The following is a 17500-nucleotide window of genomic DNA, read 5'->3' on the forward strand; positions in this document are numbered from 1 at the left end:
TTGCTGGCCGTGATCTTTGGGCCCTCAGGCGGCACTGCATTAAAAACAGACACTATTCTGTAGTGGAAATCACTGCATGGGCTCAGAAACACCTCTGAAAACCACTGTCTGTGAAAACAGTTCATCGCTGCATCTAAAAATGCAAATTAAAACTCTAAAACTCAAAGAAGGAACCATATATAAACAGGATCTAGAAATGCTGCCACCTTCTCTGGGCCTGAGCTCATTTAAAATGGTCTGAGGGAAGTGGAAAAAAGTGTCCTGTAGTCCGACAAATCAACATTTGAATCTCTTTTTGGAAATCATGGACACTGCGTCCTCCAGGCTAAAGACTACCCAGCTTGTTATCAGTGAACAGTTCAAAAGCCAGTATTCATGATGGTATAGGAGGGGCATTAGTGCACATGGCATTGGTGACGTGCACATCTGTGAAGGCACCATTAATGCTGAATGATATATACATGTTTTGGCAACATATGCTGCTGCCCAGATGACTTGTTTTCTCAGAGAAGGCCTTGATTATTGCAGCAAGACAATGTTAATCTACATTCTGTGTGTATTACAACAGCATTGCTCCATACTAAAATAACCTGGGTGCTAAACTGACCTGCCTGCAGTCCAGACCTGTCACCTATTAAACCATTTGGCGCATTATGAAATGAAAAGTGTAACAAAGGAGACCCTGAACTGTTGAGCAGCTGAAATCTGATATCAAACAAGAATGGGAAAACATTCCTCTTTCAAAACTACAGCAACCGCACTCCTCAGTTTCCAAACACAGAGTGTTGTTAAAAGAAGAGGAGATGAAACACAGGGGTAAACATGCCCCCGTCCCAACTTTTTTGGAACATGTTGTTGGCATCAAATTCAAAATGGGCATATCTTTTTCAAAAAACAAAAACAAATTCAGTTTCAACATTTGATATGTTGTCCTTGGTTTACATGATTTGCACATCATTGCATCCTATTTTTATTTACATTCTGCACAGCGTCTCAACTTTTTTGGAAATAGGGTTGGTCAAGCCCTTGGTAATTTTCCTCGCTAGATAAAAAGGTGTAGGACTGGGGGTTCATGGACATAAAGAATTATGGTAAACTGGGAGTGTTGGTGCCGTCATCCTGCTGCTCCAATGTGTTCACTCAAGTTTGTTGATGATGGAGCAGAGAGACGCTGACATCTCCAGGAGCCCTCATGTCTTTGTTACCTTTTGGCTCTCCCTTTAGTTACACTGTAATAACTAGACCTGCCCGGGTCTCTGCTGCACTCTTAACACTGTGTACTGTAATCAGTCTCTCTGACACAACTGGCACTGGAAGAAGAAGCTGCTTGGTTCTCATTTGATGCTTCACTGTGCAGCCCAGATTCCCAAAATATGGACAGATACTCTTAAAAGTGCAGTTTTGCCAATCAGTATGCAGCAGTTTGATGTGACTCTTCAGAAGATCTTGTCTTGTTTCTTGCAATTACCATGAGAAATGTGTGCTTTTCAGCTGAGGCACAATAACATTCATGGATGTTTCAAAAGCATATGTTGTATTAAACAAGGGTATGGATCTGATTTAGACGCTTTTTTTCAATAAATCATGTAGTATTTTTTTATCCTAGCACTAAAGACCCTCAGCCCAAAGATTTCAACTTATTTTTTAAGTATGACCCACAACAAAATCCCAAACGACTAATTCCCAAAGTGTTCTTTTCAAAGGATGGCATGAACAGAAAGTGGCTAACATACTGTACATACTAAACTCCTGTTCATGCAGATACAGTAGCTGTGAGTATGTGTGTGAGTGCTGTGCCCAAGTCCTGCCATGATTCCCAGCCTGAAAAACTAGAAATGAAAGCAAGTCTCTTAAAAAGAACAGAAGTTGTACAAGAGGTGAAGAATGGACACAATAACTACTGAAAAAGTTAGATATTGAAAATATTACATATAGTTATTGAGGCTTATGTACTGTCTGCTTTTTTCTGACCCTGAACAATAAATGTACTTATACTTAATGGCATTTTACCTGAAAAATGAAAATAATGAAAGGGATTACGGTGGCAGGGTTTGGGGGAGTCATCTGACCCTTCCACATAGGTACAAAGCAGGAGTATCTAACAAACTGGGAGCTGATGAGTATCTGAGCAAATATTTTTGACTGCCGCTGTACATGGATAAAAACAAGAATATATCAGTGTGTTCCAGTTCATAAAGTGTTTTAAAGTATGAACGCTGAACTTACAGTACAGTCTCAGAGCAATATTGAGAGCTGCCTGAAGGATACACATCACACCGAGACACAGTACAGCCAGCCTGAACACTCCTAAACATCAAACATGCACAAATACACATTTAACAGACTAGTGAGGTGAATGAAAGTGTCCATTCTCTTCTGAAATGGCTCTTTGTGTGTGGACGTGTGGGTCAGTATGTGAGCACTTACCTCTGTGTTGACTCTCTCCACATGACTGAGAGGTTTTGTCCACTTTTTCTGTGTTCTGGTACTGAAGAGGTTCATTCTGAATGTCCATTTCCATATTAATGACTATAATACACTGGAACACTGCAGCACTTTAACCTTACAGAATCATAAACATGAAGCAGATTGACTGACACTGCAGACAGGATGTGTCTCTGACGCATGTAGCTTCTCTATTGGCGGGAGGTCGTGTTAGATATCTTTATACTAAAGATAAAAAAGAGAAATGAGAAAATTCCCTCATGTGTAAGGTGAGAACTTTAAATTAAACTATGTTAACTCACTAAAAACACTTAATACAAGTAATAATGCCTAGAAATATTAGCAGTGTCCTCAAAATGGGGGTTTTGGGTTAAGATCTAGCAGGACAGAAATTTCACAAACTGCCTTGTGGCAGAGGTGGCATCCAATGACAGAGCCATGTTTAAAGTCACTGAGCTCATCTGTATGACCTGTTCTACTGCCAGTGTTTGTCTATCAAGACTGCAAGACTATGTGCTTAATTATATCCACCTGTTAGCAATGGATGTGGCTGAAACACCTGAAATAAATCCACATACTTTTCATCATATAGTGTATGTTATACATACTTCTGTTTTTAAAATGACTTTTAAGCTTGAAATATCTTGTAATGTATGAAGTTTGAAAGGTATTACATTAGACTGTGGGATCTGACATGTGATGTGTGAGTTCCTCAGTAAATGTGTAGGCATGGAAATATACTCTTATTTTAGAGAGGAATCAAAATAGAACTAAAAATGCTGAAGTGAAATCTTCGTCCTCCATCTTCAGCAGTTTTTTTTACACTTAAATGTGTCATTACTGAATGTAGTCTGAGTGCAGCTCTTTAGCGTTTTAGCTATTAAAAGAGACATTCTTTAAAATTCCTGCATGATTAAGAGGTTAAAGACAGTCTAAAAGCTAAAAGCTTCCTTATATAAAGTCATTTCATGAAATGGTTATAGAGCACAGTGGCTGATGTCTGAGACATTGTTTCATGATGGTTTTGAGACAAGTTTTGTTATGTACCAAAGCAGAAAATGCAAATAAATAAATGTCATTCATGTTCACAGAAACATGTTCATTTTGGAATCACTTCTGGGAGAAACAGTAATATTTGAGTGTCAGTTAAACCTGTTGCGGGCATATTGTACAGAAAAAATGTGTACAACTGATTATTGTTGAATCTGCTTTGAGGTGGTGTTTGGTGCCCTCTTGTGGATAATTATGATGCGACACCCAAATTCAGCGTGTTTAAAATGAGAAATCAAGGTTCTTTATAAATTATGAGCCGATCATACTTGTGTATTTTGTACTGTTATTGCTCACTGACTGATACATTAGAACTGTATAAACTGGAGCTGATATCTGATCCTCAGTCAGGAACAGTAGAATATTTACAGTAATAACATAAAACATCAATACATTTTTAAAATAAACACATCACAACAAATGTCACCAAAAACACACAATCATAATTTATTGCTATTTCTATTAGATAATCTATCAGCTCTATTAAATGTAGCAGACAATTAAATTCTTACACAGCGACAAGTTTTGAAATGAAATTGTTAAGTAAACATAATAAAAACAATAACATTTACAAAAAAAAATCAGATGTATGAGACGAATACTTAAAAGACAATATACTACATATTATAAACAGATCCTGCACTGACTTCATTCATCCTCCAGGGGGCAATCAAACCTTGTGAACTAACATCTGACGTCTGATCACATGTCTGACTACAGTCAGAAATTGTACATTAAACAGAAAATTACACAGAAGCCTTGACAACTTCATATAATATCAGCCTTTTCATCATATAATGTGGCCACATTTCACAGCTTCCATTCTTTACTGGAGACTTGCTTTCAGTTTTTCAAAGAAATCTGCAGCAAGCAAAGTTTATTTATATAGCGCTTTTTACAACAGGTGTTCTCACAAAGCAGCTTTACAGAAAAATCAGCATTACAGAAAAAAATCTGGGTCCAAGCCCCCATGAGTGTCGCCAGTGGCGACAGTGGCAAGGAAAAACTCCCTAAGAGCAAAAGGAGGAAACCTTAAGAGGAACCAAGACTCAGAAGGGGAACCCATCCTCCTCTGGTCAACACTGGATAGCAAACATTGTTAGTATAAAGTTTTAGTGAAAAGCGGGGAAAACAGGTGGAGCAATGGTTGATTAGATTAGTTTCAGTTTATGCAGCAGCAGCATCATCAGGAGGGTCAGTTCATGAGGGTGAGGATTGCACAGGGTTGTACAGCATGAAGTTCAACGGTGGTCAAGCCGGTCCAGAAGGCTGGTGAGCAGTGGCCCCCGATCAAGGCAGAAGAAGCAACAGCATCAGACGCACAGGATGGGCAGCTGTTCAACTCAGCAAAGAACGGAAAACACAGAGTTAGTTCTGTAAAGAGTGACTGATCACAGATTACAGTGTTAACAGAGCAGCAGAGACTCCGGCAGGTCTAGAGGTCTAGGTCAGTAAGAGAATTTTAGAATCGATGTGAAATTTAACTGGTAACCAGTGTAGGGTTGATATGGTCAAACTTTCTGGTTCTAGTAAGGACTCTGGCTGCAGTGTTCTGGACTAACTGAAGCTTGTTAAGGCTTTTGCTGGGACATCCAGCCAGCAGGGTATTACAGTAGTCTAGCCTTGAAGTAATAAATGCATGAACTAACTTTTCTGCATCCTGTAGAGATAATGCATTTCTCAATTTAGCAATATTGCAGAGATGCAGGAAGGCTGTTCTAGTAATATTAGTTATATGTGTGTCGAAGGACAGATCAGGATCTATAATGACACCAAGGCGTTTTACAGATTAAGTTGATGCAACTGAGAAATTGTTAAGTTTAAGTGTAAAATTAGACAGTTTGTATCTAGCAGGTTTTGGACCAAGAAGCAGAACCTCTGGGCTTGCTTGCTTGCTTGAAATCTGCAGGGATATTTTCCACACTTCCAAAGTTCAGTATTAGAAGTTGGTTGAATTTTCTGCTTCTCACAATCAAATAAACACCAAACACATTCAGTGATGCTGAGGTCTTTAACCTCTGGATTCAATGTAAGCGCTAATATTTTGTAATCCAAATGTAATTAAAAGAGTGACAGTTATGAATTCAATACAAATATGCTGTTATTCAGTCACAGGCTGGTGACCATTTAGCTAAATGTTCCCTTACAGATCCAAACAAACTGCTGATATTCCTGATATTCACTGAAATTCATTCTAAAACACTCTTAGTTAAACATGCTTTTCTCACAAATCCAAACAAACCTATGATTACAGGGAAAATCAGCCCATTTCATTGCAGTTACAACACAGTCCTCATCTCCTAAATGACTGTTGGGATCTCCACTTGCCCAGAACCTGAAAGAGAGAATCAGAGAATCCACTGTGTTTATCAGAGAAGTGAGGAGTGACAGTCAGTAACTGCACCATGTCCAGAGTTCAGTTCAGTGATCTCTTACTTAGTGGTCAGCGCTGAGCCGTCCACCCATTTCCAGACCCCCTCTGTCTCACTGTCAGTCAGACCAATCCAAGCTGTCTGTCCTCGTCTCAGTATTTCAGTGAAGTTCTGTTAACAACCAGATGTACATTCTCAGAAACAGAGAGGAAAAGTAACTTACTGCACACATATTTGTGCTGGTATGGTCTGACATAAACAATCTCTCTCTCTCTCTCTCTCACCCTCACCTGTTCTTCTATGCTGTTTATGATCAGCAGGTCTGCTCCTCTCTCTCTGCAGTCCTGTCTGCTCTCACTCCAGCTCTTCCTCTCAGTAGAGATGTAGTAAAGACTGTTCTTGAAAAATGTCCAACCCTGCTGTCCTGCCTTCTCTATGAATTGAACACAAACACAGAGATTCATTCTACACTTTAAAATTATAGTTATTTTCTTCTTTCACACCAGTCAGTCAGATTATTGAATCCTTGTTAATTATTACTCATATTAAAAAGGAATTATTGTACTGGTATTTTTATTGCATCATGGGATACACTGGTAAGGGAATTGAGGATGATGACGGTCTGATATTTTAATGCACATATCTACTAATGCTGTGTCAATACATACACATTTATAAACTGTAGAAATCAGGGCCAGAAAATAGTTCAGCTACAAGAACACATTCAGATTCAGCTTCCTGACACTCTGACACCAATTCAGCCTTTCATTCCTTTAAATGCAAACCTGCATGTACTGTTTATGTTGTTTTAAAACACTGTCTTGTGTGCATCGCACTTAACTTTTCACTGAACGGTTTAAAGCGATTAAGCCTTGATTTCATTTCAGAGCAGACTGTATTCTGTTCTGACATGAATTCAGCATTTTTTTAAATGTATATATTTTTGATGTAACTAGTCTGATTACTGTCTTTTTTCTGTAACTGTAACAGGGTGTGTTTCCTGATGGAGGTCACTGCTAAACCAGTGTAGTATTGTAAAACTAACCAACATCCAACCAACAACTGTTTCCCAAAACCATCGTAGTTCGGTTGGACCACAGCAGTCTGAACCAGGTTAGTTAGAACCACCTTAGTTTGAACTACTGTGGTTTGACCTGTGTCTTTATTTGCAGTGAATGAACTTCCACAACGCCGCTCAATAGTAGCCTAACCTTTGCAGATAAAGTGTAACTTACTGCATTATGAACCAGAGCGAAAAATGAAGCTTTACTGAAACCCATGAAAAGTAATATTACTTCAAATATCTGTGCCAGTCAGGACCACAACACTGAGGTTGGGCTACGTCTGTTTAATTCTTGGTTTAATAACTTGAAATATGTTAGCTTTGGAAAACAAATGTAAATAATATGGTTTCCATCATATTAAAAAGAAACTTTTATATCCAGAAGTGCAGATTGTGCAAACAGTCACTGTAGCTCAATGTGTTACTTCACTACATTGTATTAATGCTGGGGGAGACGGGTGGTTCCTGGTTTCATATCCGGTCTTTAGCATTTTATATGTGAGTGTCTTCTCATAGTAACCACAACATAGTGTACACTGGAAGTTCTTAAAATGTGTTAATACAACATATTAGGCATTTATACAGTACACTGTTAATATTTGTACACATAGGGCAGCAGCTTATGTCCTGGGAGATCACAGATTTCACCACATTTACCACTTTATTTGATAAACAAAGACAGTCTATGTTATTTTAGATGTAGTATTTCAGTGGTAAATGACAGCGTTATTAGTGTAATTGTTTAACAGTCTTGACTCTGGAGCCAGTCAGTCGACAGCTCACTATATAAGAGCCGCTGAAAGCTCGTTTTAGCAGATGAGCAAAGATACAAGTAACATTAACCACTGTTCTTAATTAGCTGTGCAAATGAAAACTGCAGTGGTTTGATGAAAAGCCAATACTAACATGAATACAACACAGACAGATGCAGAACAGCTTGTTATAACAACAGTATTGTCTGACAAAGAGAACCGATAAATGTGTTATCATTAGCAAACTAACATAAAACTGGTCCAACTCAGTACAGTTTTATTTACATTTGAAGACATTAGGAGCGTATAAAATTCACTAACCCAGTTCAGAAAGCCTCCTCTGGAGTTCGTCTCTCTCTTTCTGTAACTGATCTCTTTCTATTGTCAGGCTGGTGTAAGTCTCTTCAGTTTGATTGGTACAGATGGTCTGGTCCAGGTCAGTCACTGAAAGTAATAGAGAATTATTACTAAATTCATCACTTGCAGTCAAAAAGAGTTGCTCAGAGCTTTTTTAACATACTGATCACTAACAAACATCAAGAAATGAATGGAAGTAGGGAAATGAGAGTGTCTGCATGAAGCATATTCATTTACAAATGCAGGTGTAAACCAAACAGAAATGGTGCACTTAAATTTGAAGATAAACACCACATTTACATTTGTAACTTATTGGTACTTATTAGTTACTTATTAGTAGGTGAAACTTATTATTAGTGCCTATCAGTGACACTGACACTGACCTGGATGGCCTGGCTAAATGATGTTCCAATGTATAATGAACTGAACAACACAGTACAGCTTCTGAACACACACTGCCTCTGCAGTCCTGTTTCACAGATCACGTCTTTCTGCCGTGATGTAGCATGAAAAAAACACTCATTACCCGCTCGTTTGTGAGTTTGTGCTAATCAGCTCTCAGCAAGAAATAGAGAAAAGTGTGGTGCGGAGAGGGAAAGGACAAAAAAAGAAAAGCACTGGACGAAGAAGCTGCTTGGTTCTCATTTGATGCTTCACTGTGCAGCCCAGATTCACAAAATATAGATAGATACTCTTAAAAGTGCAGTTTTACCAATCAGTATGCAGCAGTTTGATTGTGTGACTCTTGAGAAGATCTTGTCTTGTTTCTTGCGGTTAGCATGAAAAAGTGCTTTTCAGCTGAGGCACAGTTGCATTCATGGATGTTTCAAAAGCATACGTTGTATTAAACAAGTGTGGATCTGATTTAGAGGCTTTTTTTCAATAAAGCATACAGTATTTTCTATCCTAGCACAATGTAAAGCTTGAGCCACATAGTATGCATTGCAGACATTGTTTGGTGATGCTATATGGTGCTAGATACTTCAGAACAAATATATGCGTGTAGATTCATAATTAACTTTGTGTTTTCATTTTGATTTTGCAAAGATGGAGAAACACAGCCAGAAAGAGAGCATGAGACACCTTCAAGTTCAGGGAGAGCTCCAGGTACAGCTTACATTAGGTTACCCAGTGTACTTATGGGAACATTGTTAAAAGTAGTTATTTCAGCTCTTAACATGAAATATATTTTACATGTTCATTGTGCAGCACAAGGAGCGTCACGACAGACCACAGATCAGAACACAGGGGAACCAGACAGGGAAAGAGCAGAAAAAAAACATTTGATTACTTTGCTCAGCCCAAAGATTTCAACTTATTTTTTAAGTATCACCCACAACAAAATCCCTCTTTCCCAAATGTTAGCCACTTTTTGTGAACATAGATATAAACACCCATTTCAAACTCCTACCCCAGTCCGGCCCTAGACACTGATATGTGTAAACTTGTTTTCGCTTAGAAAATCAAATGAGGAAAACATATAATGTTCAGATGAGGGTGTTCAAATTTTTGCATGCAAAAGTATAAGAAACTTACTCAAGGAAGGGAAAAGTCAAAGACTGTGTACTTATACTTAATGGCATTTTAACTGAAAATGAAAATAATGAAAGGATTATGGTGGGAGGGTTTGTGGGAGTCATCTGACTCTTCCACAGTACTGTACATCTAACGGACGTTTAAGTTTGGTTGACCTCATAGGTACAAAGCAGGAGTATCTAACAAACTGGGAGCTGATGAGTTTTCTGAGCAAATATTTTTGACTGCCGCTGTACATGGATAAAAACAAGAATATATCAGTGTGTTCCAGTTCATAAAGTGTTTTAAGGTATAAACGCTGAACTTACAGTACAGTCTCAGAGCAATATTGAGAGCTGCCTGAAGGATACACATCACACCGAGACACAGTACAGCCAGCCTGAACACTCCTAAACATCAAACACACACAAATACACCTTTAACAGACTAGTGAGGTGAATGAAAGTGTCCATTCTCTTCTGAAATGGCTCTTTGTGTGTGGACATGTGGGTCAGTTTATAAGTACTTACCTCTGTGTTGACTCTCTCCAAATGACTGAGAGGTTTTGTCCTCTTTTTCCATGTTCTGGTACTGAAGAGGTTCATTCTGAATGTCCATTTCCATATAAATGACTATAATACACTGGAAACACTGCAGCACTTTAACCTTACAGAATCATAAACATGAAGCAGATTGACTGACACTGCAGACAGGATGTATCTCTGCTGCGTGTAGCTTCTCTATTGGCGAGAGATTGTGTTAGATATCTTTATACTAAAGATAAAAAAGAAAAATGAGAAAATTCCCCTCACACGTAAGGTGAGAACTTTAAGTTAAACTATGTTAACTCACTAAAAAACACTTAATACAAGTAATGATGTCTAGAAATATTAGCAGTTTCCTCAAAATGGGGGTTTTGGGTTAAAATGTGCAAATAACCTTGAGCCTCAGCTTACCTGAATTCAAATAAAATATGTATATATTTAAGTGAATATAATAATTATATTCACTCAAATATGATTAAGTAAAATACATTTATGCATGTTGTACTGCTTTTATATTGCAGAACTAAGAAAAGCAGCCAAACAAGTGTCAGATTCTATTCAGTCTGCTGAAGGAGGAAATGATAGACAGAATGACACTAAAAAGACACATTGAGAAATTTCATTAAGGAGAAGTGACCAGACTATTAAAGGCTTATCAGATTTTTGATAATAAGCTAATAGTGTGAACTTGACCACATTAGGAGACTTGCTGACCAGTTTAAACGGCTATCACCCTTGAAGTGCAAGGAGTTTGCATTTGTATCTACTCTCATTGTCCGTTTTATAAGTTCCACTTACCATCTAGGTGCACTTTGTAGTTCTACAATCACAGACTGTAGTCCATCTGTTCTTCTGCATACTTTGTTATCCTTCTTTCACCCTCTTTCACTCTGTTTTTCAATGGCCAAGACCAAAAGCCTTTGTATGGTGTAGCATTAAAATTACCCTTCACTGAAACTAAGAGGCCCAAATCCTGAAAATCAGCCCTAGACCGTTATCCCACCCCCACCAAACTTTACTGTTGTTACTATGTATTCTATTAGGTAATGATTTCCAAGGATCAACCAAACCCAGATCAGACTGCCAGATAGTGAAGCTTGATTCATTACTCCAGAGCACACATTTCCACTGCTTCAGAGTCCAGTGGTGACGTGCTTTACACCACTCCATCTGACACTTGGCATCGTGCATTTTGATCTTAGGCTTGTGTGCAGCTGCTCGGCCATGGAAACCCATTTTGCGAAGCTCCTAATGTGCAGTTGTTTTGCTGATGTTGCTTCCAGAGTTTTGAACTCATTAGTGAGTGATTCAACAGAGGGAAAGCACTGAGTGCTTCAGTGCTCGGCGGACCCATTTTGCACGTTCGCATGGTTTACCGCTTAGGGGCTGAGCTGTTGTTGCTCCTAGACGCTTCCATTTCACAATAGCAGCACTTACAGTTGACTGGGGCAGATCTAGCAGGACAGAAATTTCACAAACTGCCTTGTGGCAGAGGTGGCATCCAATGACAGAGCCATGTTTAAAGTCACTGAGCTCATCTGTATGACCTGTTCTACTGCCAGTGTTTGTCTATCAAGACTGCAAGACTATGTGCTTAATTATATCCACCTGTTAGCAATGGATGTGGCTGAAACACCTGAAATAAATCCACAAACTTTTTGCCATATAGTGTATGTTAAACATACTACTCTGGGATCTGACGTGTGATGTGTGAGTTCCTCAGTAAATGTGTAGGCATGGAAATATACTCTTATTTTAGAGAGGAATCAAAATAGAACTAAAAATGCTGAAGTGAAATCTTCGTCCTCCATCTTCAGCAGTTTTGTTTTACACTTAAATGTGTCATTACTGAATGTAGTCTGAGTGCAGCTCTTTAGCGTTTTAGCTATTAAAAGAGACATTCTTTAAAATTCCTGCAGAATTAAGAGGTTAAAGACAGTCTAAAAGCTAAAAGCTTCCTTATATAAAGTAATTTCATGAAATGGTTATAGAGCACAGTGGCTGATGTCTGAGACATTGTTTCATGATGGTTTTGAGACAAGTTTTGTTATGTACCAAAGCAGAAAATGCAAATAAATAAATGTCATTCATGTTCACAGAAACATGTTCATTTTGGAATCACTTCTGGGAGAAACAGTAATATTTGATTGTCAGTTAAACCTGTTGCTGGTATATTATACAGAAAAATGTGTATAACTGATTATTGTTGAATCTGCTTTGAGATGGTGTTTGTTGCCCTCTTGTGGATAATTATGATGCGACACCCAAATTCAGCCTGTTTAAAATGAGAAATCAAGGTACTTTATAAATTATGAGCCGATCATACTTGTGTATTTTGTACTGTTATTGCTCACTGACTGATACATTAGAACTGTACAACCTGGAACTGATATCTGATCTCCAGTCAGGACCAGTAGAATATTTACAGTAATAACATAAAACATCAATACATTTTTAAAATAAAACATCACAACAAATGTCACCAAAAACACAGAATCATAATTTATTGCTATTTCTATTAGATAATCTGTCATCTCTATTAAATGTAGCAGACAATTAAATTCTTACACAGCGACAAGTTTAACATTTCAAATGAAACTAATAAACATAATAAAAGTAAACATAATAAAAACAATAACATTTACAAAAAAATCAGATGTATGAGACGAATACTTAAAAGACAATCAACTACATATTATAAACAGATCCTGCACTGACTTCATTCATCCTCCAGGGGGCAATCAAACCTTGTGAACTCACATCTGACGTCTGATTACATGTCTCACTACAAACAGTCAGAAATTATACATTAAACAGAAAATTACACAGAAGCCTCGACAACTTCATATAATATCAGTCTTTTCAGCATATAATGTGGCCACATTTCACGGCTTCCGTTCTTTACTGGAGACTTGCTTTCAGTTTTTCAAAGAAATCTGCAGCAAGCAAAGTTTATTTATACAGCGCTTTTTACAACAGGTGTTCTCACAAAGCAGCTTTACAGAAAAAATCAGCATTACAGAAAAAAATCTGGGTCCAAGCCCCCATGAGCGTCGCCAGTCCCGACAGTGGCAAGGAAAAACTCCCTAAGAGCAGGAGGAGGGAACCTTGAGAGGAACCAAGACTCAGAAAGGGGAACCCATCGTCCTCTGGTCAGCACCGGATAGCAAACATTGTTAGTATAAAGTTTTAGTAAAAAGCGGAGAAAACAGGTGGAGCAATGGTTGATTAGATTAGTTTCAGTTTATGCAGCAGCAGCATCATCAGGAGGGTCAGTTCATGAGGGTGAGGATTGTACAACGCTACAGCATGAAGCTCAATGGTGGTCAAGCCGATCAAGAAGGCTGGCGAGCAGTGGCCCCCGATCAAGGCAGAAGAAGCAACAGCATCAGACGCACAGGATGGGCAGCTGTTCAACTCAGCAAAGAACGGAAAACACAGAGTTAGTTCTGTAAAGAGTGACTGATCACAGATTACAGTGTTAACAGAGCAGCAGAGACTCTGTCAGGTCTGGATCTGACAGGGAAAACTCATTACCAAAGGCTTGACTATACAAGTGAGTTTTTAGCCTAGACTTAAAGACTGAGGCTGTGTCTGAGTTCCGAACATTAACAGAAAGATTATTCCAAAGCTGGGGGGCTTTGTATGAGTCTTCTCTCCCCCCGATGTACCTTTATTAATTATAGGTACTAATAGTAAACCAGCACCTTGTGATCTAAGTAGGCGTGACGGTTCATAGTGGGAGAGAAGTTCACTCAGGTACTGAGGGGCGAGTCCATTTAGAGCTCTATAGGTCAGTAAGAGAATTTTAGAATCGATGCGAAATTTAACTGGTAACCAGTGTAGGGTTGATAAAACTGGGCTGATATGGTCAACTTTCTGGTTCTAGTAAGGACTCTGGCTGTAGTGTTCTGGACTAACTGAAGCTTGTTAAGGCTTTTGCTGGGACATCCAGACAGCAGGGCATTACAGTAATCTAGCCTTGAAGTAATAAATGCATGAACTAGCTTTTCTGCATCCTGTAGAGATGCATTTCTTCATTTAGCAATATTGCAGAGATGCAGGAAGGCTGTTCTGGTAATATTAGTTATATGTGCGTCGAAGGACAGATCAGGATCTATAATGACACCAAGATTTTATACAGATGGAGTTGATGCAACTGAGAAATTGTTAAGTTTAAGTGTAAAATTAGACAGTTTGTTTCTAGCAGGTTTTGGACCAAGAAGCAGAACCTCTGTGCTTGCTTGCTTGCTTGAAATCTGCAGGGATATTTTCCACACTTCCAAAGTTCAGTATTAGAAGTTTAGCTAAATGTTCCCTTACAGATCCAAACAAACTGCTGATATTCCTGATATTCACTGAAATTCATTCTAAAACACTGTTAGTTAAACATACTTTTCTCACAAATCCAAACAAACCTGTGATTACAGGGAAAATCAGCCCATTTCATTGCAGTTACAACACAGTCCTCATCTCCTAAATGACTGTTGGGTTCTCCACTTGCCCAGAACCTGAAAGAGAGAATCAGAGAATCCACTGTGTTTATCAGAGCGGTGAGGAGTGACAGTCATTAACTGCCCCATCACCAGAGTTCAGTTCAGTGATCTCTTACTTAGTGGTCAGTGCTGAGCCGTCCACCCATTTCCAGACCCCCTCTGTCAGTCAGACCAATCCAAGCTGTCTGTCCTCGTCTCAGTATTTCAGTGAAGTTCTGTTAAGAATCAGATGAACATTCTCAGAAACAGAGAGGAAAAGTAACTTACTGCACACATATTTGTGCTGGTATGGTCTGACATAAACAATCTCTCTCTCTCTCTCTCTCACCTGTTCTTCTCTGCTGTTTATGATCAGCAGGTCTGCTCCTCTCTCTCTGCAGTCCTGTCTGCTCTCACTCCAGCTCTTCCTCTCAGTAGAGATGTAGTAAAGACTGGTCTTGAAAAATGTCCAGTCCTGCTGCTTTGTCTTCTCTATGAATTGAACACAAACACAGAGATTCATTCTACACTTTAATACCACAGTTATTTTCTTCTTTCACACCAGTCAGTCAGATTATTGAATCCTTGATAATTATTCCTCACATTAAAGAGGAATTACTGTACTGGTATTTTTCTTCATTATGGGATACACTGGTAAGGGAATTGAGGACGATGACGGTCTGATATTTTTAATGCACATATCTACTAATGCTGTGTCAATACATACACATTTATAAACTGTAGAAATCAGGGCCAGAAAATAGTTCAGCTACAAGAACACATTCAGATTCAGCTTCCTGACACTGTGACACCAATTCAGCCTTTCATTCCTTTAAATGCAAACCTGCATGTACTGTTTATGTTGTTTTAAAACACTGTCTTGTGTGCATCGCACTTAACTTTTCACTGTAATGCCTGCATTTCATGCATACATGTTTGAAGCACTGAACGGTTTAAAGCGATGAAGCCCTGATTTCATTTCAGAGCAGACTGTATTCTGTTCTGACATGAATTCAGCATTTTTTTTAAATGTATATATTTTTGATGTAACTAGTCTGATTACTGTCTTTTTTTCTGTAACTGTAACAGGGTGTGTTTCCTGATGGAGGTCACTGCTAAACCAGTGTAGTATTGTAGAACTAACCAACATCCAACCAACAAACGAAAATTTCCCAAAACCGTCGTAGTTCGGTTGGACCACAGCAGTCTGAGCCAGGTTAGTTAGAACCACCTTAGTTTGAACTACTGTGGTTTGGCCTGTGTCTTTATTTGCAGTGAATGAACTTCCACAACGCCACTAGCCTAACCTTTTGCGGAAAGGGTGAGATGTGTCTCTTTTCCACCATTTACAGGCTTTAGCTTCTGTTCGGCGCTGCTGCCATGGTAACGCTGAATGATGGCGCACGCGCAGTCTGAAAAAAGTGCATGAATTCCGATCTGAACGTTCATATTAAGGTCGCATGGCCACACATCGGATACGTATCCAATCTAGGACCACATGTAAAAGTGACTCAGGTTGCTTTTGAAAAGATCAGATTTGCGTGTCCACACAGCCCTGAAAACATCAGATCTGAGTCACATTAGGGCAAAAAATTGGATTTGTGCCACTTCACACTGGTAATGTGAACGTAGCCTCTGCCACCTGTACATGGTTAAAGGTTAGACAACGAACAAAATGTTCCTGAGCTGCAGAAGGTGCTGCCAGAAGGAGTTACATAAGAACTGTAATAACCTAAGAAGAGAACTTGGTACAGAGAGTCTGAGCCAGGTGGGGGAGCCATGTGGTGAAGAGGGTGATTCAAATGAAAGTGAAAGGATCCAAAAGCATACAAGATTCTAAAGGGGTGGCTGGAGTGACCAGGGCCTTTCCTGAAATCTTACTGGCCACCCCAGATGCCACTTAAACATTTCTGCCACGTCAATGGCTTCCACCTCAATGTGGGGTGGGTATTTGTGCCTTTAAGAGGAGTCGTTTTGCTGCCGATGGAACAACTATTCACCCCTGTGCTCACACATTTGCACGTCTCTCAGCAGTTTATCTTAGCTAGAAGTAATTGACCACATATGAAAGTGTGGTCCCCCCAACCATGTCGCATGTGTAAACTTCACCACAACCCACACCCCCCCACTTGCACATACAAATTTCAACACCCCCACCACCCTCACATACAGAAGTCTCTCCACTCGCATGTACAAACTTCAACAATGCTAGTAGGGAAAGCATTCTGTGAAAACATAAGCAACTGCAGTGGTTTGGGTAGTACTGGTCCTTGCATGAAGACAAATTAGTGTAGTTGTGGGTAGTTTTATTTCACATCATTATAAATTTAATTGTATGTTTTAATAAAAAAAAAATCATTAAAGTGTTCAGGAGTTCAGGAACTGATTGGTGAGAGAAAAAAGAAAAACCTCATGGTGGGTCTATCAGGTCTTAGAAAGTCTAAATAAGAAAATGTAAGGAGAAACAGAAAAGTTCCTAAGACACTCATTCTGAAGCTGAAACACCACTGTGGTGTGATTTAACTAATCCATATTCTTTACCTGATCTATCCATCCATCCATCCATCATCTAAACCGCTTATCCTTCTGGGTCGCGGTGGGGTGCTGGAGCCTATCCCAGCTGTCATTGGGCGGAAGGCAGGATAACACCCTGGACAGGTCGCCAGTCCATCGCAGGGCAGACAGACAGACAGACATATACAATTACACACACATTCACACCTAGGGGCAATTTTAGCACGTCCAATTAGCCTAACTGCATGTTTTTGGACCGTGGGAGGAAACCGGAGTACCCGGAGGAAACCCACACAGACACGGGAAGAACAGGCAAACTCCACACAGAAATGACCCTGGTCACCCGGCCGGGAATCAAACCCAGGCCATTCTTGCTGTGAGGCGACAGCGCTACCCACTGTGCCACCGTGCC

General features: G+C 39.3%; 1 protein-coding gene across 1 annotated transcript in view; it reads right to left on the bottom strand.

The window, feature by feature from the left end:
• Nucleotides 1-5700: 5700 nt before the first annotated feature.
• LOC118816510 (C-type lectin domain family 4 member M-like) overlaps nucleotides 5701-17500 on the bottom strand; it is an 11882-nt gene continuing 82 nt past the window's right edge. Inside the window, exons 2-4 of the mRNA XM_036582928.1 lie at nucleotides 14924-15066; nucleotides 5932-6038; nucleotides 5701-5830 (exon numbers count right to left, since the gene is read on the bottom strand). Coding sequence (XP_036438821.1) covers nucleotides 5701-5830; nucleotides 5932-6038; nucleotides 14924-15066 — 380 coding nt within the window. The remainder of the gene's footprint in view (nucleotides 5831-5931; nucleotides 6039-14923; nucleotides 15067-17500) is intronic.

Source organism: Colossoma macropomum, unplaced genomic scaffold, assembly GCF_904425465.1.
Source record: "Colossoma macropomum unplaced genomic scaffold, Colossoma_macropomum, whole genome shotgun sequence".
Taxonomy (NCBI): Eukaryota; Metazoa; Chordata; class Actinopteri; order Characiformes; family Serrasalmidae; genus Colossoma; species Colossoma macropomum.